The 24,252-nt window shown below is 50.1% G+C and overlaps 1 protein-coding gene across 1 annotated transcript; it reads left to right on the top strand.

The window, feature by feature from the left end:
• Positions 1-215: 215 nt before the first annotated feature.
• LOC129634047 (serpin A3-8-like) lies at positions 216-7,924 on the top strand. The gene is made up of 4 exons (XM_055556010.1): positions 216-849; positions 2,825-3,098; positions 5,774-5,924; positions 7,509-7,924. The coding sequence occupies exons 1-4, from the start codon at positions 216-218 to the stop codon at positions 7,698-7,700; spliced, it is 1,251 nt and encodes a 416-aa protein (XP_055411985.1). The 3' UTR covers positions 7,701-7,924.
• Positions 7,925-24,252: the final 16,328 nt, after the last annotated feature.

The raw sequence follows: 24,252 nt of genomic DNA, 5'->3' as shown, positions 1-24,252 counted from the left end.
CTCTCCACTGGGGAAATTGCTAACGATCACAGCCCTTGATCAAAGGGTGAGAGGGAGCCCAAGAGCCTCCTCGTGTGTTGGGAGCCCAGCAAGGTGCCTACCCCTGAAAGGTCCCAGAGCAGCAGGGCAAGAGAACAGAGACCACGGGGGATAGAGGGTAGGGGTTGGGACATCATCTGACAGGTGGAGACTGAAAGGAGCTTTGCTTTTCAGACATGAGGGCAGAGAGAATGTCCCCTCTCCTGGCTCTGGGGCTCCTGGTGGCTGGACTGTGCTCCAGGGTCCACTGCCTCCCGGAGAATGTGACCCAAGAAGAACAGCACAATGGGACGTCTGTGGATGACCACTCATTAGCCTCCAGCAACACTGACTTCGCCTTCAGCCTCTACAAGCAGTTGGCTTTGGAAAACCTCAATAAGAACATCATCTTCTCCCCTCTGAGTGTCTCCATAGCCTTGGGCTTCCTGTCCCTGGGGGCCCGTGGCTCCACCCTGACGGAGATCCTGGAAGGTCTCAAGTTCAACCTCACAGAGACCCCCGAGACAGAAATCCACCGGGGCTTCCAGCACATCCTGCAGACACTCCATCGACCCAGCAATGAGCTGCAGCTGAGCGTGGGCAACGCCATGTTTGTGCAGGAGCAGCTGACGCTTCTGGACAAGTTCAGGGAAGACACCCGGGTGCTGTACTCCTCCGAGGCCTTCCCCACTGAGTTCAACGATTCCAATGCTGCCATGAAGCTCATCAATGACTATGTGAAGAATAAAACCCAGGGGAAAATTGAAGACTTGTTCAAGAACCTTGACTCCCTCACGAAGATCATCCTGGTGAATTACATCTACTTTAAAGGTGAATACCTGGATTGGGGTTGGGGGAGACGCACATATAGTTCTCAGGCTTCAGTATCATTTCTAACCCAGCTCAGCCAACTATGTTACCAGCAACGCACTATAGAGAAATCTCCTTGTGGCTTGGGGGGCTTAAACACCAAGGCCCACTCTGACCATAGTCTTTGTCTATTTTAGCTTTTTCCAAATTGCTTTTCTCATTGTAGAGCAGTGATTCCCTTATGTGAGGCAGAGGGATGCTTTTTTTTATTTATTTATTTGTTTGACTGCCTTGGTTCTTAGTCACAGCACGTGGGATCTTTTGTGGCAGCAGGCAGATTCTACAGTTGTGGCAGGCAGGTTCAGCAGTTGTGGCAGGCTGGCTTTGCCTGGAGGCGTGTGTTATCTTATTTCCTGACCAGAGGTTGAGCCTGTGTCCTTTGCATTGCAAGATGGATTCTTATCCACTGGACCACCAGAGAAGTCCCAGAGGGAGACTTTATTCTGAGTTAAACTTGCCTGCCTGCCAAAAGAAGGAGAGCTTTCCTTTCAGATCTATCCCGTGGGGGATGGGGACTCCAGCTTCCTCCCTGATGAGACACTTTAGGACACGCTCAGGAAGGCCTCGGCTCCACACACTGGGGGCTGTGTCAGACGTGGAGTCCCTCTAAACAGACCTTGTCTCTGGGGGTTGAGGTGGGGCTGGTGGCCATCTTCACAGTGAGACAGCCTCTGAGCAGCCTGGCCATCTCAAGATTCTTCAGTGGTGGGCTTCTGCTATCTTGAGGCAAGACCACATCTGGGGAAAGTCTTGGGGTTGGACAATATCTGGGCCACAATATCTTCTTTTTCTTAATTCATTTATTTTTTAATTGAAGGATAATTGCTTTACAGAATTGGGTTGGTTTCTGCCAAACATCATTATGAATCAGCCATAGGTATACACATGTTCCCTCCCTCTTGAAACTCCCTCCGGGGCACAATATCTTTCCAGATTCTAGCTGGTCCCATGCGCAGTCCCATTGATAGCAAGTTGCTATGGCAAACCTCAGCCAGGAGATTCATAAGAGTTAGAGTGAAGGCAGAAAGACTTCACCCAGGGAGCCAACAGTGCAAAAGGGACTCAAAATAGATAAGGCACAAAAAATTATCATTGAATCATGAAATGGTCAGGTGTCTAATAGACCCTAGCTGTGGCGGACAAGTTAGCCCTGAGTTAGGGGCTCCTGGATGAGTCCAGGGGTACCCTTCCTTCATCTGTGTTTTCATCTGTAAATAAAGGCACGGGATGGCATTTCCTTGGAAAAGGAATCCAGGCATGATGTGCCGTGTTTGTTACCTGTATCTCGCATGCTTTCTTCTCCTAACAACCCACTCCATCTTGAGAATTTCTCCTCTAAAATCTCCTCCCCAGGGGCACCCTCTCTGTCTGCTCCTGCCTCTCCCCATGGGGACACAGGCAGGGATGGAATCAAAGAAGGAGGTGGGGATGGATACACACCCCAGAGCCCTAATCTCCCATAGAAGTCCCTGCCTCAGCAAGAGACTCATTCTCCTGGGTGGAGACGTGTGTTGACCCCACCCTGCCCTCTGGGTCCCCGTGTGGCTCCTGCTCCAGTTGGGCTCACAAGGCCGTGGGGACGTGTGTCCTCCCTATAAAGCCAACAACTAACCCCTGGTCACTTGTTCCCTTGAAGGACCAGGAGGTCCCATATCTCCCCAGGCCCAGCCTCATCGCCATCTCTCACTTGCCCTCCACATTTCAGGTTGACTTTGCATGTAGCACAACTAACTAGCTTTGTTTCATGCCCCCCTTCTCAATCCTGACCTGCGGGGTTCACCCCATCCCCAAGGGCTTACCCATCTTCCCAGGTGTACGTGCACAGCTGGCAGGCCCACCCCCAGAGGCACGTGGTGTGGGGCGCTGCTGGCGCAGGCAGGGCTGAGGAGGGAGAGACTTGCACTCACAGACTCCTCACCTGTCCGCCCGTCTCCAGCCAGGTGGAAGATCCCCTTTGACCCCAAGCTCACTGAGCAGGCAGAGTTCCACGTGAGCGAGAACAAGACAGTGGAGGTGCCCATGATGAGCATTGGGAGCCTGGTGACCCCTTACTTCAGGGACGAGGAGCTGGGCTGCACGCTGGTGGAGCTCACGTACAGCAGCAACGACAGCGCCCTCTTCATCCTCCCCGACGAGGGCAAAATGCAGCACCTGGAAGCCAAGCTGACCCCGGAGACGCTGACGAGGTGGCGAAACTCCCTGCAGCCCAGGTGACTGTCCCCAGGACCCGGAGCTGTGGGTTCACCTGCCTTCTCGGTCCTTCCCCCTCTTCCTGGACTCCTGACCCCCAGCAACAGGGCCTCAGGAATGTGTGGGACTGGGGACAGAGAGCCTGTACTGAGATATCTTTGCCCTTTGCTGCCTGGGTGGCTCTGAGCCTGATTCTTTCCTTTTGGAAGATGATGGCATCAGAGGCGACAGGGCCTTCCTCTCACACTAACACGTGCTGTGTCGTGAGGATCCTCAACAAAGCCCCCAACACGCGTGCTGTTGTCTCATGTCCCCACCTCTTGGGTGGGGGAGCAGATGGAATTGTATCAGCTGAGGGCTCAGGTGAGATAGACGCTGAGAATCAGCTTTGCACGGGCTGCACGTTCATTCATTCATTTATTTAACCAACCATTCAGCACTGCTTTCACAGGCTGATTGAGAAGCTATTGTGTGCCAGGGACTAATTATGCTCTGAGGGTAGGTCAGCAGATAGAACAGTAAATTCTCTGCCCTCGTGAGCTTACTCTGTGATTGAGATAAACCTACGAGAAATAAATGAAATGAATAATTTGGTGTGTTGAATGGTTAGAAAGGGAGAGACAGGGATAGTAAAGCAAAAAAATAAAAAAGAAAGAAAATTGGACCCAGAGGTATTTTGTGATTGTAACTAGGGGCGCCCTTAGCTGGTGTTTGAGGTGAGGGACTGAGCCATGCAGATGTGCTGGGAAAAGCCCTATTGGCTGAGGGAACAGCCAGTGCAAAGCCTCTGAGGCAGGAGCAAACCTGGTGTGTTTGAGGATTAGTGAGGCCAGAGCAGGAGAGCAGAGGGAGTGAGAGGGGAAGCTGGGAGAAGTCGGGGTCCTCAGGGAGGACTAAGGTCACCTAAGGCCTTGCAGACACTTTGACTCCCCTACTGTCTAAGGGAAATGGAAACTCATCACAAGGTTTTGGGTCAAAGAGTGAAAGATCTGAGCGATGCTTTAAAAGGATCATTGAGGGTGCCGAGTGGAGAGCAGATGGCAGAGGACATGCATGGAGGCAGGGAGGCCACCAGGACCCCAGAGGGGTCACTCAGGGGAGGGCACTGGGGGCTGGACCAGGAGGAGCAGGAAGCGTGGGGAGGGGTCGAGTTCTGGGTAAACGGAGGGTAGACACACAGGCTAGGAGGTGGGATTCAGGAGACCTATCTTGGGGGACAAGGGGAGAGACAGTGCTGGGCCAGGGTCTGCAGGGGCGGGTAGGGAGGGGGTGAGGGCAGCATGAGGGGGGCGGGGGTACCCCAGACCCAGAGTCCCACTCCCAGGTTCACACTCCCCCGGCCACTCCCTATGCTTCTCTGGGGCTCAGCTCCCTGCTGCGAGGGGAGGGGTGTCCTTGACCCTCTGTTCTGAGTGTGGGATTTGCAGACCCAGGAGGGATGGATGTGGGAGGCACTTCATAAAGCACAGGGAACTGGAGACCTGCCTGCATGTGAAGTAGAAGCTGCAGCCCCTTCCCGACTCCTGTCCAGGGGACCTGAGGCTTTGGGGCTCCTGACTCCCAGCCTCCCCTTCCTGCAGATCCCAGGAGACCCAGGACAGGGGACCCCCTCGCCCTGCCTGTGCTCCCTTCCCAGCCCTTCCCTCTCCAACCCCAAGAGCTACCACAGGGCAGCGGCCCAGTGAATAGCTGTAAATGGAGAAAATATGCATCAGACACCTTGATTTACAATCACTGAGGAGACATGTATCTATACATTCCTGGCCCATAAAGGATGCTCAGTAGGAATTTATTGACTCGTGTATAAAGGGGGGAGGAAGGATGAATGTAAGGAAGAAAGAAAGTAGGTCAATGAGGAGGAACAACTACCTCCCTGTTACGAGGGACCCAAGGTTTAAGAGGAGCCTCAGTCTCCTCGCATTTAGCATCTGTCAGACCAGTCACCATGGTAAGAGTCTTAAGGGAAGTACAGACAGAGAGATGGGGAGGGAACCTGGGGGTGGGAGACAGCATCTCTTACTCCAAGAAACTGCTGGCGGCTCTGCTCAGATGCAGCAGCCCTGCCCACAAGGAGCTCACTGGGAAGGCAAGACAGAGACTCTGAATTGGATGATTCAGGCCCCCCAAACCCTTGAATGCAGCCCCCAGCCCTCCATGTCCCACTGTTGTCCCTGCCAAGCCCCTTACCACCTTGCAGCAGCCCCTCTTTCCTGCAAGTGCCTCCACCTGCCTCGTGGCCTCCTCTTCAATCAGCCCACTGCTTCCCCTCCCCAGGGACTCAAACTGGATGCCACCTCCTGCAAGAAGCCTTCCTGGTGACCCTGGTACATCCCTCCCGGTGCTCCCTCCTTCCCCTCCCCCAAGCACGGTCTCCCAGCTGCTGTGGAATCCGTGTTGGAGAAGGGTGATTCCTGAGCCCTGCAGGCTTGCAGGGGAGAAGCAGGGCCAGGTGGGGGCAAGCCCACAGCCCCTGCCTTGGCACGCTGCCCTGAAGGTGAGATAGCTGCAGACAGGAATGTATAATGAAGGAATTAAAGAGAGTTAGCCTGAGGAATCTGGAAACTGAGGAAAGGAGTGCTTATTCCAGGGAGAATGGGGTGGATGGAGACGAAACCCAGGAAGACCTAGCTGAGATGTGGGAGAACGGTGAGCACCAAATTGAGTAAGCCATCAAGTTTATTTTCTCACCTCCTAGGTTGATAAATACCCTCTACCTGCCAAAGTTTTCTATCTCCAGTGACTATAATCTGCAATACTTCCTTTCTGAGCTGGGCATCCAGAAAGTCTTCACCTCTGAGGCTGACCTGTCAGGAATCACAGATGTCATGGACTTAGAAGTTTCCCAGGTGAGTTTTTAAACTTTGGACATTTCATCTTCCACATGGGAGCTTGAAAGGTGACAGCCAGGCAGACCTTTGGGTAATCTTGAATTCGCAAAACAACTACATTGCTCATTACTCAGATCAGTTCAGTTCAGTTTAGTCGCTCAGTCGTGTCCAACTCTTTGAGACCCCCATGGACTGCAGCATGCCAGGCCTCCCTGTCCATCACCAACTCCCAGAGTTTACTCAAACTCATGTCCATTGAGTCGGTGATGTCATCCAACCATCTCATCCTCTGTCGTCCCCTTATCCTCCCATCTTCAATCTTTCCCAGCATCAGGGTCTTTTCCAATGAGTCAGTTCTTCACATCAGGTGGCCAAAATATAAGAGCTTCAGCTTCAGCATCAGTCCTTCCAATGAATATTCAGGACTGATTACCTTTAGGATTGATGAGTTTGATCTCCTTGCAATCCAGGGGACTCTCGAGTCTTCTCCAATACCACAGTTCAAAAGCATAAATTCTTCAGCACTCAGCCTTCTTTATGGTTCAACTACACCTGTACATGACTACTGGAAAAATCATAGCTTTGGCTACACAGACCTTTGTCAGTAAAATGATGTCTTTGCTTTTTAATATGCTGGGCATTACTCAGTTACCCTGCCTGCAACCCTCAAGCCCACGGGAGCTGGGTTATAACCATCTTGGGGGCTGGTTCTACCTTCTTTGGAATGAATTTTGGGATAGACATCAGTCTTGGGAATGTGCCTGAGGTGGAATCAGCTGTAAACCCCCATCCCTTGCAGCACCTTTTACTGCCTATGGGATAAATTATTAAAGCCCTTAGTCCTGAATCTTGTCATTTTTAAAAGACATGATAGTTCTTCGCTCCCGTGCAGTGCTCAGCAGAGCAGGTAAGAGGTAATAGGTATAACAGTGGCTCAGGGCCATCGTGATGAATATACACTAAGAGCAGGAGAGAAGAACACCAGGGGTCCTGATGCTGCGATCTGAGAAGCAGAGAAGTCAGTGTGAATGAGGGGGCGGGTGCTGGGCAGCCCTGCAGTCTCCCCTGCGCCCACCTGCCAGGGGACCTGATAAAGCAGACACAGATGCTATGGGGCTTTGTGGTCCAGGGATGGGAAGCCAATCCTAGGCAAGGTGGCTGAGGGATGTGTCAGCTGGGGCAGGAGAGAAGCAGAAAGCAGTGCTTGCCCATCTGCTGCTTTGACATAGAGGGACTGTGGGCAGTTCCCTGAAAGAAAAATGCCTCTATCTGCCCCTCCCCCTACACTAGGGAGTGTTTGGGGACAGCAGAGTCTCTGGACTCAGACAGAGGGGATTCAGATCAGGGAGCCCCTGTTCTTTGCTTCTCTGACCCTGGGCGCAGGACTTACAGCCTTTGACTGCACTTTGCACAGCCGTGGGTCATGTATATGTGAACCCGCTGACAGGTTTGTTGGGAAAAACAAAGTTGAAAAGGTAGACAGCATAATGACAGGCCAGTGGCAGAAGGTGGATGAATATCAGTCCCCTTAGAGGCGCTCAGGCGACTGCTCACCTCCTGCCCACCCCGTCTCCAATTGGTAATACTCTGCTGTCCCCACAGATGGTCCACAGCGCTGTGCTGGACGTGGACGAGGTGGGCACGGAAGGAGCTGCTGCCATGGGAGTAGAACTTTCCTTCAAGTCCGCATTTAGAATTGTGCGTTTCGACAGGCCCTTCCTGATTGCCGTAGTTCTCAAAGACACCCAGAGCATCACCTTTTTGGGGAAAGTCACCAACCCCAATCAAGCCTAGAGCTCTGCTCTGTGTTGTGGGTCCCCTCCCTAAGGAGCAGGGTGCCCAGGTCCCTGGGTGCAGCCTGGCTCCTGGGCACTGAGGATCCACCCTGCCTGTCCCCACCTGCTCACCTCTGGGGAGGTGACAGTGATGATGCTGGGGGCTCTACATGCACAGGGAGTCTGCGTCCTGGTCACGAGGAGGCTCCTTCGACAGCAGTAAACCACCTTCCTTGGACTGCACTTCTTCCTGTGTGTCTCTGCCCTGATCCACCTGACTCCATGCCCTGCTGCTGCCTGGGCCCCGAGGTCAAGCGCCCAGACCTCCCCACCCCTGGGGCCCTCTGCTTTAGACTCATCAAAAGGCCCAGGAGCGGGCTCTGTGCCTGTGACCGAGCCCACTGGACCTCAGGCCCAGGACAGGGAGGGGCCCCTGCTGCCCACTTCCGGGGGTTCTGGTTCCAGGTCAAGGTCCACTTCTTTCTCCCCAGGGCCTGGGATGTGTCCTTGCGCTCACCTTCAGGGGCTCCAGCCCTGACATCTTCTGGCACAGCCCCTGGACCCTGCCATCCTACAGCTGAGCTGGGCCTTTCTCCCTCCAGGATCACCCCTCCGTCCCCCAGCACCCCAACCTGAGAGACTAGCTACTTGCAGGTTTCCAGCTGGGCTCCTCCACCACCTGATGTGTTCTACCTCCTCCCCTGACAGAGGCAGGGCTGGCCCAGGCTTAGGGGGCCTGGTGACTAGAGTGGATGAGATCAACGTGCCTTGGTTAATCAGGGTCAGACCGTGAGCCACAGCCACGAGCACAGTGGCCAGCAGCCATTCCCGAGGGGCCTCCATCCTCTGGGGTCCTTGGTATGGAAGCTGGGGCAGGAAAGGACAATGACAGCAGTCACCGTGATCAGTGAGCCACGGAGCATGTGCTCTGTGCCAATGCCTCAAGATCCCGCCCCCCTTTCAGCATCACGCAGTCCCACCTGGGGGGAGGGGCAGTTTACAGGTTCCCACTCGACCAAGATGGAAACAGAGGCTCAGGAAGCTGAGGGAGCTGCCCGAGGCCCAGCAACGGGTAGTGCTGGAGTCAGGACTGAGCCCAGAGTCTTGCAGGAGGAGGCGAGTCCTGACCAGATGAGAGGATCACAGAGCAGACAGCTGTCTGACAGAAGGCCAGGTACCTTGTGCACCTGCTGGAGTGCCCTGACCTCCCCGTCCATGCATGTTCTCTTTCCACAACCCGGCGTGGGGATCCGGCTTCCTGCACACTGGTCCCTGGAATCCAGAGACGTCACAGGTCTCAAGTCAGCTGGGTCTTTTCCACCTTGTCCCCTCTGCCCTCTCTGGGTGGCACCCAAGCCCCCATCCTCCTCTTCCCTGCCGCTCCTCCCTGCCCCCGCCCCTCCGCTGCCTCCTAGGCTCACGCACAGAGCATCAGTCTCATCAGACACCCTCAGAGCCCCTCCTCCAGCTGACCCCTCCTCAGATCCCCTTATCCCAGAGCCTGACTTAGCCCATCTGAGCCCCATTTCTCATCCCTGGTCTTGAACTTGCAGGGAGTTCCCAACGGGGAGCAGGTGCAGGAAGAGCCTCCTGTGCAGGGGGGTCCTGGAGACCTGGGCTCAGCTCCAGGCTCCACTGCTGCACTGGGGCCCTGCCACCTTCCTCAGGTCACCCAACCTCTCTGGGCCACTCCCTCCTCTCTGTGGGGTTGTGTGAGAATCCCTCATCCCAGAGTGTGTGTGCTAAGTCGCTTCAGTCATGTCCAACTCTGCGAGGCTTCTCCCTCCTTGGGATTCTCCAGGCAAGAGTACTGGAGTGGATTGCCATGCCCTTCTGCAGGGGATCTTCTTGACCCAGGGATAAGAACCTGTGTCTCTAACGTCTCCTGCATTGGCAGGTGGGTTCTTTAATACATCCCAGGGTTGTAGGAAATCACAGTGATCATGAGCCTGCCTAAGACCTGGCTCAGGGCAGACCCCCGGAAGGCAGCTGGTTTTATTCCCCTGACCTGAGGCTGTATCCTGCCTAGTGATTCTGACTCGGCAGGTCTCGGGGGACCCAGAATCTGTGTTAGTAAGCTGACCCTTGGATCCACTGAGTCAGCCACTGTCACCCTTTTAAAGGGAAACTCAGGTTCTTTCACTTCCTGCTGGAGACCCCTGATGGCCCCCAGCTGTTCAAGAAAAATATCCACCCTCCTAACCACAACCTCAGTGCCCCATATGATCTGTTCTTACCAACTTTCTGACCTCTCCTATGACCATCCTTGCCCACCCTCTGTTGCAACAACTCTGGTTTTCCTGCTGTTCTAGATTTTAGAAGGCTGTTTCCTGCCTCAGGACATTTGCACTTGCTGTTAGCTGCTTGAATGGCCTTTTTGCAGCCCCTTCGCAGGCACACTCCCTCACTTCACTCATTCTCTGCTCTAAGGTCACCACCTTAGAGAGGCCCCACCTCTATCCTCACCACCTCAGTCTCAACACTGTCTACCCTGCCCATCTGAAAGGATATAATACATTGGCTTGGTGTCCTCTCTAGAGCGTAAGCTCTGGTTTTCCATATGACCATGGGCAGTCCTGGACTTTTCTATACTTGAGGTCTCTGGTCTATGAATGGAAGAATCAACTGAAATTCAGCCTCCAAGAAATCTTCATCTGTAATGTTTGATCCTTATCAATCACAGGCAGAGAACAGACAGCTCTCTATCCGTCCATTTGCTTAGTAATCTGCTTTTTGAACATCTCAACTTGGTTAAAATATTTATCAATTTCTAACATTTTAACATTCATTCATTTGTTCATTCACTCATACACCAAGACATCAACCAAAAATCTACCATCTCTTGGCACTTGAGCTACCTGCTGGGGATGCAAGAAAGAGGATACACAGCTGTTTCCTGGGGGATCTTGGGGCCAGTGGGGACTGACACAGAGAATTCACACAAAGCAGTATGTCCTGGACAGCCAGGGCCCTACAACCACAGACTTCCAAGTTGACAGGACACTGAAGACTCTTGAGAGTCCCTTGGACTGCAAGGAGATCAGACCAGTCCATCCTAAAGGAAATCAGTCCTGAATATTCATTGGAAGGACTGATGCTGAAGCTGAAGCTCCAATACCTTGGCCACCTGATGCGAAGATCGGACTCACTGGAAAAGGCCCTGATGCTGGAAAAGAGTGAGGGCAGGAGGAGAAGCAGGCAACAGAGGATGAGATGGCTGGATGGCATTAATCACTCAATGGACATGAATGTGAGCAAAGTCTGGGAGATAGTAAAGGACAGGGAGGTCTGGTGTGTTGCAGTCCATGGGATCACAAACAGTCAACGTGACTGAGTGATTGAACAACATGATGCAATGTGAAGGTTGTTCAGTTCAGTTCAGTTCAGTCGCTCAGTCATGTCCGACTCTTTGCAACCCCATGAATCGCAGCACGCCAGGCCTCCCTGTCCATCACCAACAACCGGAGTTCACTCAGACTCACGTCCTTCGAGTCAGTGATGCCATCCAGCCATCTCATCCTCTGTCGTCCCCTTCTCCTCCTGCCCCCAATCCCTCCCAGCATCAGAGTCTTTTCCAGTGAGTCAACTCTTCACATGACATGGCCAAAGTACTGGAGTTTCAGCTTCAGCATCATTCCCTCCAAAGAAATCCCAGGGCTGATCTCCTTCAGAATGGACTGGTTGGATCTCCTTGCAGTCCAAAGGACTCTCAAGAGTCTTCTCCAACACCACAGTTCAAAAGCATCGATTCTTCGGCGCTCAGCCTTCTTCACAGTCCAACTCTCACATCCATACATGACCACAGGAAAAACCATAGCCTTGACTAGATGGACCTTTGTTGGCAAAGTAATGTCTCTGCTTTTGAATATGCTATCTAGGTTGGTCATAACTTTACTTCCAAGGAGTAAGTGTCTTTTAATTTCATGGCTGCAGTCCCCATCTGCAGTGATTTTGGAGCCCCCCAAAATAAAGTCTGACACTGTTTCCACTGTTTCCCCATCAATTTCCCATGAAGTGATGGGACTGGATGCCATGATCTTTGTTTTCTGAATGTTGAGCTTTAAGCCAACGTTTTCACTCTCCTCTTTCACTTTCATCAAGAGGCTTTTGAGTTCCTCTTCACTTTCTGCCATAAGGGTGGTGTCATCTGAATATCTGAGGTTATTGATATTTCTCCCGGCAATCTTGATTCCAGCTTGTGTTTCTTCCAGTCTAGCGTTTCTCAAGATGTACTCTGCATATAAGTTAAATAAGCAGGGTGATAATATACAGCCTTGACGAACTCCTTTTCCTATTTGGAACCAGTCTGTTGTTCCATGTCCAGTTCTAACTGTTGCTTCCTAACCTGCATACAGGTTTCTCAAGAGGCAGGTCAGGTGGTCTGGTATTCCCATCTCTTTCAGAATTTTCCACAGTTTATTGTGATCCACACAGTCAAAGGCTTTGGCATAGTCAATAAAGCAGAAATAGATGTTTTTCTGGAGCTCTCTTGCTTTTTCCATGATCCAGCAGATGTTGGCTATTTGATCTCTGGTTCCTCTGCCTTTTCTAAAACCAGCTTGAACATCAGGAAGTTCAGAAAGGAAAAATCAGCCCCGGAGATAAGCTCCTTTATTCTTTATTGACTTCATCTTTGAACAAATATTCAGTCAACACCATATGAAGGACGGGCAGCCTGGGCCCCGTTTGGGAGGAAGTGGCCCCGTTATTCCAGAGACGGAAATGCAGAGCCCTGATTACAGCCATGAGTAATGGCAGCAAGATGAGGCCTAGACAGGGGAGCCTGAAAGAGGCATGGAGGGCAGTTAGTTCTTGGAAGGCTTCCTGGAAGAGGTGGCCCCTGAGCTGAGACGGGATGATGGATCAGGAGAGAGCCAAAAAGGGATTTCAGCAGAGAGGAACGTGATCAAGCTCATGGAGGTAGGGTGAGCTGGTACTCCACAGCTTGTTGCCCACATGTGTAGCTCTTGGACCCCGAGGGGCAGAAGCGTGTTTTGGGAGGAGGTGACCTGTGGCCGGCTCACCAAGCTGGCTGGTGGCTGAGAGTCCAGCCTCACCCCTGGCCCCACTCTCACCTGAAATTGAAATCTTCACCTGAACCTTAGAGGAGCTGGGGACAGACAGCAGGTCTGCATTGCCCTTGACACAGAAGCTCATCCCTGCAGGGGGATTGTGACAGTCTAGTCTCCGGGGATGATCAGGACTGTTCTGAGGCTCCCTTGGCCCATCACCCATCCTCAGCACCACCAACAGTGAGAACAACCAGCCCCTCAGTGTAGGGTGTGTGGGAATCCATAGGTGGAGGAGAAAGAGCTGTGAGACTGGGAGGTGCTGGGCTTAAGGCTGGGGTCCTGCACTGAGGCTCAGGGATTTGCAGTCCTACTCCTTGAGTCTCAGTTTCCTCCTTTGCCCCCTTGACCACTCAGGGTGGCCATGGAGCTGAAACCAGAGATGCAGATGGACCTTCTTTACACCAGGGAAGGCTGAGCTCATGGGAGCCACACTCCAGCCTCTCCTGGGTCATTCTCTCCTCTGGGACACCTCCTGCTGTGACGCTGTGCCTGTCACGGGAGTGTAGCCCAGGTCATCGAACTTGCCTCCTAGGAGCTTCTCTTACGACTTTTTCAAATGTCATGATGGCCTGATTACTTTCCTGGAGTGGTTTTTAAACTAGCAAGTACAAGTCAACAGAACTTTCCACTTTTATGCAGCATGAACAGAAAAGTTAATATGTACTCAACAGAAAGAGTGTTTGCAAAACTTTTGCAATTCAAAAACCTTGTCCTTCTTGAGCTGGCTTGGTGGCAGGCATGGCACAGAGTGACCTGCATACTGAGAGCAGAGACAGGATGTACAGGGGTTAATAGGTCGATGCCAACTTCATTATCTCTGAATTTAATGTCTGGGCATTTTATATAAATGGAACCATACAACATGAGATCTTGTGTGTCTGCCTTCTTTCACTTAGCATGATGTCTTCAAGGTTCATTCACGTTGTATACGTGTCAGTAGATGTGTATACGTGTCACTTCATTCCTTTATATGGCTGAATAATGGTCTATTGTCTGAGTATACCATACTCTGCTTATTCATTCGTTAGCTGATGGACAGTTGCCTGTTTCATTTTAGGGGGTATTATGAATATGCTACTCTAGCCATTCTTGTTCAGGTATTTTTGCGGACATATGTTTTTATTTTGCTGGGGTGTACACCTAGGGATGGAATTGCTGGGTCATATGGTAACTCTACCTTTAGCTCTTTGAGGAAACAACAAGCTGATTTCCACAGCAGCTGCACCATTTTACATTTCATCAGCAATTTATAATGGTTCAAATATCTCCATATTCTTTACAACACTGGTTATTTCTATTATTGCTAGTTATTTTTACCATTATGGTAGATGCAAGGTGGTATCTCATTGTGGTTTTGATTTACATTTCCCTGAGGATGAATGACGGTTCAGTGCTTCTTGGACTTTTGTGTATCTTCCTTGGAAAAATGTCTATTTGAGTCCTTTGTCCAGTTTTTCATTGGATTGTTTATCTTTTTATTATTGAGTTGTAAGTAACCTTTAAATAGTCTAGATATACTTCCCTCAACAGATATGTGATTTGCAAATATTTTCTCTCATTCTGTAGGTTGTCTTTTTGCTCTCTTGGTAGTGTCTTTTAATTCACAAAAGGTTCTAACTTGGGTGACTTCTAGCTTATCTCTCTTTGTTGACAGTCTTCATGCTTTTGGTGTTGGATCTAAGAATCCATTGCCAAATCCAAGGGCATGAATATTTTCTTCTACATTTTCTCCTATGAATTTTATAAGTTTAGCTGTTATACTTAGGTTTTTGATCCATTTGGAGATCATTTTTGTACATGGTTTGAAGGAAAGGTCCAAAATGACCCACTCTATTTTCAAAGAATATATTATGATGTATTTTAATTGAAATTGAATTGACTAATTTTGCTACACTCAAAGTTTCTTGAGAGCTGGGATTCTGACTCTTTTTATTGTGTTCTCAATAAGACTATAGCAATTAACAGATAATAGGTACTCAATAAATATTTGGTGAATAAATGAATGAATAACTTACTATAGTTTGTTACTGAATATGATCATTGACATAGTTAGGGTAAACCTTCTAACTTTCTATTTGTTTTCTATTTAATTCAGCTGTATTTTGTGTTTTTTCCTCTTGCTATATTTTTGGATTCTTTGAGGAACTTTTTTTTTTTTTTTGAGGAATTTTTATGTGCTTTTGTTTTACTCAACTGTTGGCTTATAAGCTATACTTCTTTGTTGTTAATTTATTTTTCAGTTAATTGAGAATTTATAATAAATCTCCTGGGGAAGACCTTAGTTCTCTAACTTTCCTGCTCTTGCTCTGGCCTGTTAGCCACTCAGTCATGTCTGACTCTTTGCGACCCCATGGACTATAGCCCCCCAGGCTCCTCTGTTCATGGGATTTTCCAGGCAAGAATACTGGAGTGGGTTGCCGTTTTGTTCTCCAGGGGATCTTCTTGACCAGGGATCAATACCAGGTCTCCCTCATTGCAGGCGTGTTTTTTACCATCTGAGCCACCTGGGAAGCCCAGGGACAGGCAGACTAGCTTGGCTAGTCAAGTCAGGGTCAACCCTCCCTCCAGGGGTCGCTGTGGGCCTAGATCTTCCCGGAATCCTCTGTTTCCCAGCATCTCCCAGGACACTAGGGCCAGGGTCTCCCGGTGATTGTCCACTCATGAGACAGGAAACCTCACACTGGTTGTCTCAGCAGGTCCCCTGCCGTTCAAGGCCCCATTAGTGCCGAAACCAGTTTGATTGATATCTGTGGATTAATACGTTCCTTCTGTGACTTGTCAACCATTTTTTCTCTCTAGGCTTCTTATCATCAGCATTCAAATGTGCTCACTTTTCACTTAACTTTCAATTTTTAAAAAATATATGTGTTCTATTGCTTTTTTTTTTTCCACTTCCCTAGTGGCTCAGACAGTAAAGAATCTGCCTGCAATGTGGGAGACCTGGGTTTGATCTCTGGGTTGGGAAGATGCCCTGAAAAAGGAAATGGCAACTCACTCCAGTACTCTTGCCTGGCAAATCCGCTGGACAGAGGAGTCTGGTGGACTAAAGTCCATGGGGTCGCAAAGAGTCAGACACAACTGAGTGACTAACACTTTACTTACAGCTTTTTTAAGGAAAAAATCTTTCTCCTATGTAGATTTTTTAATATTGAAGTATATCTGATGTATATGCATAGTTTTTATATCATCATTTTGAGGGAATAAAGGTCAGAGAGGAGTAAATATACACCTTATTTTATTTTATTTAAATAACTTTATTTTGGCTGTGCTGTGAGACTTGTGGATCTTGGTTCCCTGACCAAGGATTGAACCTGGGCCCCAGAAATGAAAGCTCTGAGTCCTAACCACTGGACCACCGGGGAATTCCCCACACCTTATTTTAAACACGTTCATTTTCCTGAATGTTTATAATCCAAATGATTTGATTTTAGAAGAGAAAGTCTTCAGGAAGACAAATAATCATTTAAAAACCTTTGAATCTCAAAAAAAAAAATGTCTTCCTTTATATCCCCTCTAGCTCCCCCTTGTCTGTCATTTTTTTTGATGCAAAATTGCTAGAGAGAAATGTCTCCCCTTGCTGTACCCCTTGCGCATCGCTCATTCTCTCTGAAATTCTACCCCCTGCTTTCTCCTCCCACATCTCAACTGTCACTGCTCCTGCAAGTCACCAAAGACCCCCACTTGGTAGGTCCAGCCTGTCCTGTAAACCCTCCCTGTCCTTTTTCTCTCTCCCACTGTGTCCCTGTGACCCTCCTCCTCGTCTTTTTCTGTCTCTTTGGGTGCCCTCTCTTCCTCTTTCTTGTCCCTGAAGTGTGGTCATTCCTGATCACGGGGCCCCAGGCTCCCTTCTGTTCACACTGTCCCTAGGAAGTCTCGTCTCGCCCACGCGTTAGCAGATTTCCGGGTCCTGCTCAGAGTGCCTTATTCGCCGGCAGATCCCTAGAAGCAAATGCTGACTGTTCTTTTCGTCGTGGATGCGGGCCAAGATGCCAGGCATCTCAGGTCTATATATAGGAGCTGATCCTCTTCCTCCCATATCCTCCTCCTCCCATATCCTCCTCCTCCCATATCCTCCTCCTCCCATATCCTCCTCCTCCTGTGTTACCATCTCTCCAAATGGCTCCCTCCAGTTCCCTAAGCTCCCAAGCTGGCAACCTGTCATCTTTACTGCAGACTTCCCTTACTTCTTCATGAATAACTGATGCCTCAGTCCAATCTGTGGTATCTCCTAGCTGTGTCTCAAGAGATCCCTTTTCCTCTATTTACAGATCTATATACGCTGATCTATAATCCCTTGACCTTGTCTCCTAACTGTGGGCCATTCCGCCTAGGCAGAACAGTGTTGAACTGTGAAGAAAGCACTGGGTCTGAAGACGTGGGGGGATTGCGTCCAAGCAGACTCAAGGTTAACCATTTTACTAGTTAGCATGATTTTACAGAGCTTCACGCACAGATCACAGAGGTTCAGGGAGCACAAGGCAGCTCCACAGGATCACTCGGTATTCCAGAACTCATCTGGGTTTAGAGTCCAGACATCCTGACTCTCTTATTTACCGCACATTTGCTGGGGACCACCAGCCTCAGCCGTGAATTCTACCTTCTTGGCGTTGCAGTACCTCACTCAGACCACCAGAGGACCCCATGGATCACACAAATCTGGTCTTAAAACTTGCTGAGTGGAAGGGACGATCGTTTTGACAGCATCTCAGTAATGTCTCAAACGGGGAAGTCAGGAGAAATACAGGATTTCATTTGCTGGATTTAGTTCATAGTGTCTTTAGGGTGATAGAAAGCATGATCAGGGTTTACAAACAGCATGAGAAGTCAGTGGTCTTAGCTTTGCAGCCTACGAGTCTCTGCTGTTACTCTTAAATCAGTTTGCTGTGGCCTTATCTGGGTACACAGGGGGCTTAACAAGCTGCTGTAAATACATTCTGGACTAAGTGAGTACCTCTTGGGTATGGCATGTCTTTCTGGGAAGTCCTGGTACAGTTTTCTTTGCAAATTGTGATTTTACTTCCATTGCTTATTGGGATTGACAACTTCGCCCAGAAAGAGGATGCTCTGGCTGTCCTGGAAACTGATGACCATCAGGAAGAGACTGTTGAAATGCACAGTGATGGATTAGGTGCTCCTAGCAGAGAAATGAATCTTGATGCCCATGGTGGCAGCTGCTTCAGTGTGCTCCTCAGTCATCTAAACCACAGCCGTTAAACAGCACCCTGGGGCCAATAGGACTTCATACACTTAGATGTCAGAGCAGGTGTCTGGTTTGGCTGTGAGGGCAGGCAGTGGGGTGGGTCTGTGGAATCCAGCCTTTGAAATGCGTGGCCTGTGGGTTACAGTCCATGAGGTCGGAAAGGGTCGAACATGGCTTAGCAAGTGAACAACTGTAACAATAAGAGCATTGGTAGTGACAGCAAAAGCTGTTAACTGTTGGTCTTTTGGGGAAGATGCTCTCTGGTCATTTAAGGGCAGTGGTAGTTCACAGGGTCAGGTAACTTGGCCAAGGCTGTGTTACTATTAAATGTCAAACCAAGATTTCAGCTGAAGCCTGCTGACTCCAGAGTCACCATGGATAACTGCCGGCAGGGGGAAATATAGCTATATACAAGTCATCCTGTGTATTCAAGCTCAAGGTACCATTGCCTATTCAAACTCAAAGTACCGTCTTGTTTCCAGATTACTCTTTCTTTCCCCATTAGACTCTCCTATCATCCCTCCTGATTTCCCCAGTCTGAAACATAAAATCCCATCAATTGAAAAACTCTCTGGTCATTATTTTCAATAGAATTATTTCTCCGTTGTGCCAGCCACTCATGTTTCCTCCATGCCTGTAGCCAAGGGAAACGATGACTTCCAGAGCATCCTCTGCCCTCTTTATGTCCGGGTCTGCACTGCTGAGATACTGGAAATCACACCCCTACAGAGGTCAATGACCTGACCTCCAGCTCCCGAGGGATCCCACTCCTGCCTGCTAGAACTTTGAGGTTTCCTGATGTCTCCTTGTCTCCCCTGTCCCAGACTTCTGGTCCATTTGCATCTCCAAGAAGGACTCAGTAAGTAGATAACATCTCTCTGTAGCACAGGGAAAGCAGGAGTCATTTGAGGGGAGCTCCCTCACCTTCTGGTCACGAGATTAGAGCCACACTCTCACCCTCTTGTCCTCTCTCTAGGATGGAAGGTGTGCCATGCCTCTGGTCAAAGGGCTCCTCTCTTGTGCTTGGCATCACATCCATCCCCACCTCATCATCTCTGATTAACTTCTTCCGTCTTCTATGGGATCACTCACCTAGAGCCAAATATCCTAGAGTGTGAAGTCAAGTGAGACTGAGGAAGCATTACTACAAACAAAGTTAGAGGGGGTGACAGAATTCCAGCTGAGCTATTTAAAATCCTAAAAGTTGATGCTGTTAAAGTGCTGTACTCAATATGTCAGCAAATTTGTAAAACTCAGCAGTGGCCACAATACTGGAAAAAGTCTGTTTTCTTTCCAACCCCAAAGAAGGGCAATGCCAAAGAATGTTCAAACTGTTGTACAGTTTCGGTCATTTCACATGTTAGTAATGCTATGCTACACTAAGTCACTTCAGTTGTGTCTGACTCTGTGCGACCCCATCGACGGCAGCCCACCAGGCTCCCCCATCCCTGGGACTGTTAGTAAGGTTATGCTAAAAAACCTTCAAGCTAGGCTTCAGCCGTAAGTGAACCGAGAACTTACAGATATACAAGCTGGTTTTAGTAAGAACAGAGGAACCAGAGATCAAATTGCCAATATTTGTTGGATCGTGGAGAAAGCAGGGGAATTCCAGGAAATCATCTACTTCTGCTTCACTGACCACGCAAAAGCCTTTGACTGAATTGCTGTTGTTCAGTCGCTCAGTCATGTTTGCCTCTTTGCGAGCCCATGGACTGCAGCACGCCAGGCTTCCCTGTCCTTCACTATCTCCCGGAGCCCGTGGACTGCAGCACGCTAGGCTTCCCTGTCCTTCACTATCTCCCGGAGCTTGCTCAAACTTATGTCCATTGAGTCGATAATGCCATTTAACCATCTCATCCTCTGTCGTCCCCTTCTCCTCCCACCTTCAATCTTTCCCATCATCAGGATCTTTTCCAATGAGTCAGTTCTTCACATCAGGTGGACAAAGTATTGGAGCTTCAGAATCAGCCCTTCCAGTGAATATTCAGGGTTGATTTCCTTTAGGATTGACTTCCTTGATCTCCTTGTGGTCCAAAGGACTCTCAAGAGTTTTCTCAAGCCCCACAGTTCAAAAGCATCAATTCTTCAGTATTTCTCCTTCTTTATGTCCAACTCTCACATACATACATGACTACTGGAAAAACCGTAGCTTTGACTATATAGACCTTTGTCAGTAAAGTGATGTCTCTGCCTATTAATATGCCATCTAGGTTTGTCATAGCTTTTCTTCCAAGGAGTAAGCATCTTTTAATTTCATGTCTGCAATCACTTTCCAGTGATTTTGAAGCCCAAGAAAATAAAGTCTGTCACTTTCCATTTTTTCCACATCTATTTGCCAGGAAGTGATGGAACTGGATACCATGATCTTAGTTTTCTGAATGTTGAGTTTTAAGCCAGGTTTTTTGCTCACCTCTTTCACTCTTATGAAAGTAGCTGGTCTCCCATGATGGGGTGCTGGGGGGCAGAGGGGTGGTCCTGGGGGGAGGAAGGCCCAGCTCAGCTGCAGAATGGGGATGCCCAGGGACTGTGCCAGCAGAAGTCAGAGTCGGAGCCCCTGCAGGTGAGCACGAGGGCACATCCCAGGCCCTGAAGGGAGGAGTGAACCTGGGCATGGAACCAGAGTCCCCAGAAGTGGGCAGCAGGCAACAGAGCCCCTCCCTGTCCTGGGCCTGTGGTCCAGTGGATTTGGTCACAGGGACAAAGCCTGCTCCTGGGCTGGTTGGGGAGGCTGAGGCAGAGGGGCCCAGAGTCTGGGGTGGGCTGAGCATGTGTGGGAAGTCAGGGGCTTATCCTCGGGGCCCAGGCAGCAGCAGGGGGTGGAGTCAGGCAGATCAAGGTGGAGACACACAGGAAGGAGTGCAGTCCAAGGAAGGTGGTTTATTGCTGTCAGAAGTCTCGGAGCCTCCTCGTGACCAGGACGCAGACTCCCTGTGCATGTGGAGCCCCCAGCATTGCCACTGTCACCTTCCCAGGGGTGAGCAGGTGGGGACAGGCTGTCCCGAGGGACCTGGGCACCAGTTCCTTACCACTCAGAGTGGAGCTCTAGGCTTCACTGGGGTTGATAACTTTGCCCCAAAAGATGATGCTCTGAGAATCTTTGCTGAGTATGGAAAATAGAAATGGCCTGTTGAAACACACCGTGGTCATTGGGCATACGAATCCAGAGAACAGGTTAACTTTACTTCTTACGGCAGCAGCTGCTTCTGCGCCCAGCTTCCCCACGTCCACCTGTCGGGACACCAGAGCAGTACCCACCGGAGACGGGCTGGGTGGAGGTGAGCAGTCACCTAGCGCCTCTGAGGGGGCTGACATTCACCTACCTGCCGCTGGCCTGTCACTCTGCTGTTAACCTGTTCAGTTTGTCCTTCCAACAACTCTCTCAGCCGGTTCACATAGATGTGACCCATGGCTATGCAAAGTGCAGTCAGAGGCTAAGTCCTGGGCCCAGGGTCAGAGAAGCAAAGAGCAGGGGCTCCCTGATCTGGATTCCCCTCTGTCTGAGTCCAGAGACTCTGCTGTCCCCCAAACACCCCCTAGTGCAGGGGGAGGGGCCATGTCAAGGCACTTTTATTTCAGTAACTGTCCACAGTCCCTCCATGTCAAAGCAGCAGATGGGCGAGCACTGCTTTCTGCTCCTCTCCTGCCCTGGCTGACATGTCCCTGAGCCCTCAGCTCCCTTGCCTAGGATTGGCTTCCCAGCCCTGGACCACGAGGCCCCATAGCATCTGTGCCTCCTTTACCAGGTCCTATGGCAGGTGGGGTGCAGGGGAGCCTGCAGGGCTGCCCAGCCACCCTACCCCACCATTCTCTCTGGCTTCTCTGCCTCTAGGATCACAGCACCAGGACCCCTGGTGTTCTTCTCTAGTTGCTCATTGTGCATTTTCATCACAATAGCCCTGAGCCACTGTTAGTCATGATTATCTCTTACCTTCTCTGCTGGGCTCCGCACATGAGCCAAGAAGTATCACGTTCCTTTTAAAAATGACAGGATTCAAGGGTAGAGGACTTTAGTTATTTGCTGCCATGGGCAATATAATTGGAGCACGAAAGTTGAAATAAAGTGTTGGTCGCTCAGTTGTGTCTGACTCTCTGGGACCCCATGGACTATAGCTCCCCAGACTCCTCTGTCCATGGGATTTCCCAAGCAAGAATAGTGGAGTGGGTGGCCATTCCCTTCTCCAGGGGGTCTTCCCAACTCAGAGATCCAACCCGGGTCTCTCTTATTGCAGATAGTTTCTTTACCCTCTGGGCCACCAGGGAAACCTCACTTTGGAGGGTGGGGATTCACTGCTGACCCCACAGCAGGGTCTTTCCAGTGACTGGTTTCTGGGTCACATTTCATTTAGGGAAAATGGGGACCAGTCCCCAACCCTGTTGGACCACAGCTGTCCTTGGCTTGAGGATTTTAGAGTGAGGGTGATTTTATAATGAGAAATGCAGTTATTTTGCAAATTTAAGATTGTCCAAAATCTGTCTGACCTTCTACCTTTCAAGCTTTGATGCAAAGGATGAATTGTCGGAAGTTTAAAGACCTACCTGGGAAACTGCCCGGTTCTGGGCCCCTGTTACTCCTGACAGGTCAGCCTTGCGGGTGAAGACTTTCATCATATCCAGGTGGGGAAGGATGTTGTCCAGATGATAGTCTCTGGAGATGGAGAATTTTGGCAGATGGAGATCACATATCCGCCTAGGAAGTGAGAAAAAAAACTTGAACGTTTGCTTGACTCGGGGCCGGCCTAACTTTCTGCCACCTCACAGCAGGTCTGGTTTTCTCTCTGCCATTCGCTTCTCCCTGTGATGAGCGCCCCTTCCTCAGCTTCTAGACCCCTTGGGCTAACCCTCCTTAATTCATTAATTATCCATTTGTGTCTGCAGGTGTCTAACATGCCAGATAGTGCGCCAGGGCTGGGCTGTGGCGGTTCCTAGGCCAGACCTTGTAAACGCCTTAAGCCCCTCTTTGCAGGAAGCTGGTGGCTGACAGCGACCTTTTTGTCTTTCACTGTAGCAAAGCTATGCATATGAATTCTTTTTGGTTGCCCTGGGTCTTCATTGCTACCCACCGGCCTTCTCTAGTTGTGGCGGGTGGGGGCTACTCTTTTTGCTGCATGCAGGCTTCTCCCGCAGTGGCTTCTCTGGTTGTGGAGCACAGGCTCTCTAGGCACTTGGACTTCGGTGGTTGTGGTACACAGGCTTAGTTGCTCCATGGCATGTGGGATCTTCCCAGACCAGGGATCAAACCCGTGCCCCCTGCACTGACAGGCGGATTCCTAATCACTGCACCACCAGAGAAGTCCAAAGCTATATCTAAGCTTTTCACCTGGTGCCCCCCTGCTTAACTAACCTCTGGTCTAAGCACCCCTTTCAAAAGCTCTTGATCACACAGTACCTTAACTAATCTGTGGATTCTTTTCCTTGATTAAAGAAGTAGAAATGAAGAATAAGGAATTATCAGGTGACTAGACCCTTTCCCTAGATTCCCCTTCAGCATCTGGGGAGCAGATGCTGTGAGCAAGATAGCATCTAAAAAAGGTCACAAGGAGTCCACAGGTGTGTACTCAGTGGGAGACGGGGAAGAATCTGACCCATTACCTCAATGGTTAACTGAGATTACGTCCCCTTTTTCCCCTTAAAAACTTTCGTGGTCAACCAGAGTCTTAGGAATTGGTTCTAGGAAATGAATCCAACTTCTCCCCATGTTGCCAGACTCTTGAATAAAGCAAGCTTTCCTTCTCCAACCAACACTTGTCTTTCCGGTACTGGATTCTTGGTGGCCAGTAGCCCAAACTTGAATTCCATAAGAGCCCTGCTCCTCAAGCCTGCAGGGCACAGAGACACCTTCACTCCGATAGGGATCCATAGCTGCTGGAAGACTATGCTGGTGGGGCTGCTTCACGGGCACCAGGAAGGCTTCCTGCAGGAGGTGGCATCCAGCCTGAATCCCAAAGAGAGGACTAAGCTTGCTGGATGAAGAGGAGGGCAGGAGGCAGGAAGATGTACTTGTAGGAAAGAAGGAAGCAAGAGGGGCTGCTCCACAGCATAAGGGCAGCCTGAGAGTGGGCTGCAGGGAAGGGCGGGCCGGGCAGGGACTTACTGAATGTCCTCCACGGGCCAGGTGTGTGTAGATCCATGTCCCCTCAGTGCTTGTAAATCAGGGTGTCTAGTGAATATTCTGTCCATTTACAGCTATTCACTGAGCACCCCCCCCCAATAAAATAAAGTCAGCCACTATTTCCCCATCTATTTGCCATGAAGTGATGGGACCAGATGCCATGAGCTTAGTTTTCTGAATGCTGAGCTTT

This window comes from Bubalus kerabau, chromosome 19, assembly GCF_029407905.1.
Source record: "Bubalus kerabau isolate K-KA32 ecotype Philippines breed swamp buffalo chromosome 19, PCC_UOA_SB_1v2, whole genome shotgun sequence".
Classification (NCBI taxonomy): Eukaryota; Metazoa; Chordata; class Mammalia; order Artiodactyla; family Bovidae; genus Bubalus; species Bubalus kerabau.
This window is presented reverse-complemented; position numbering and strand designations above follow the sequence as displayed.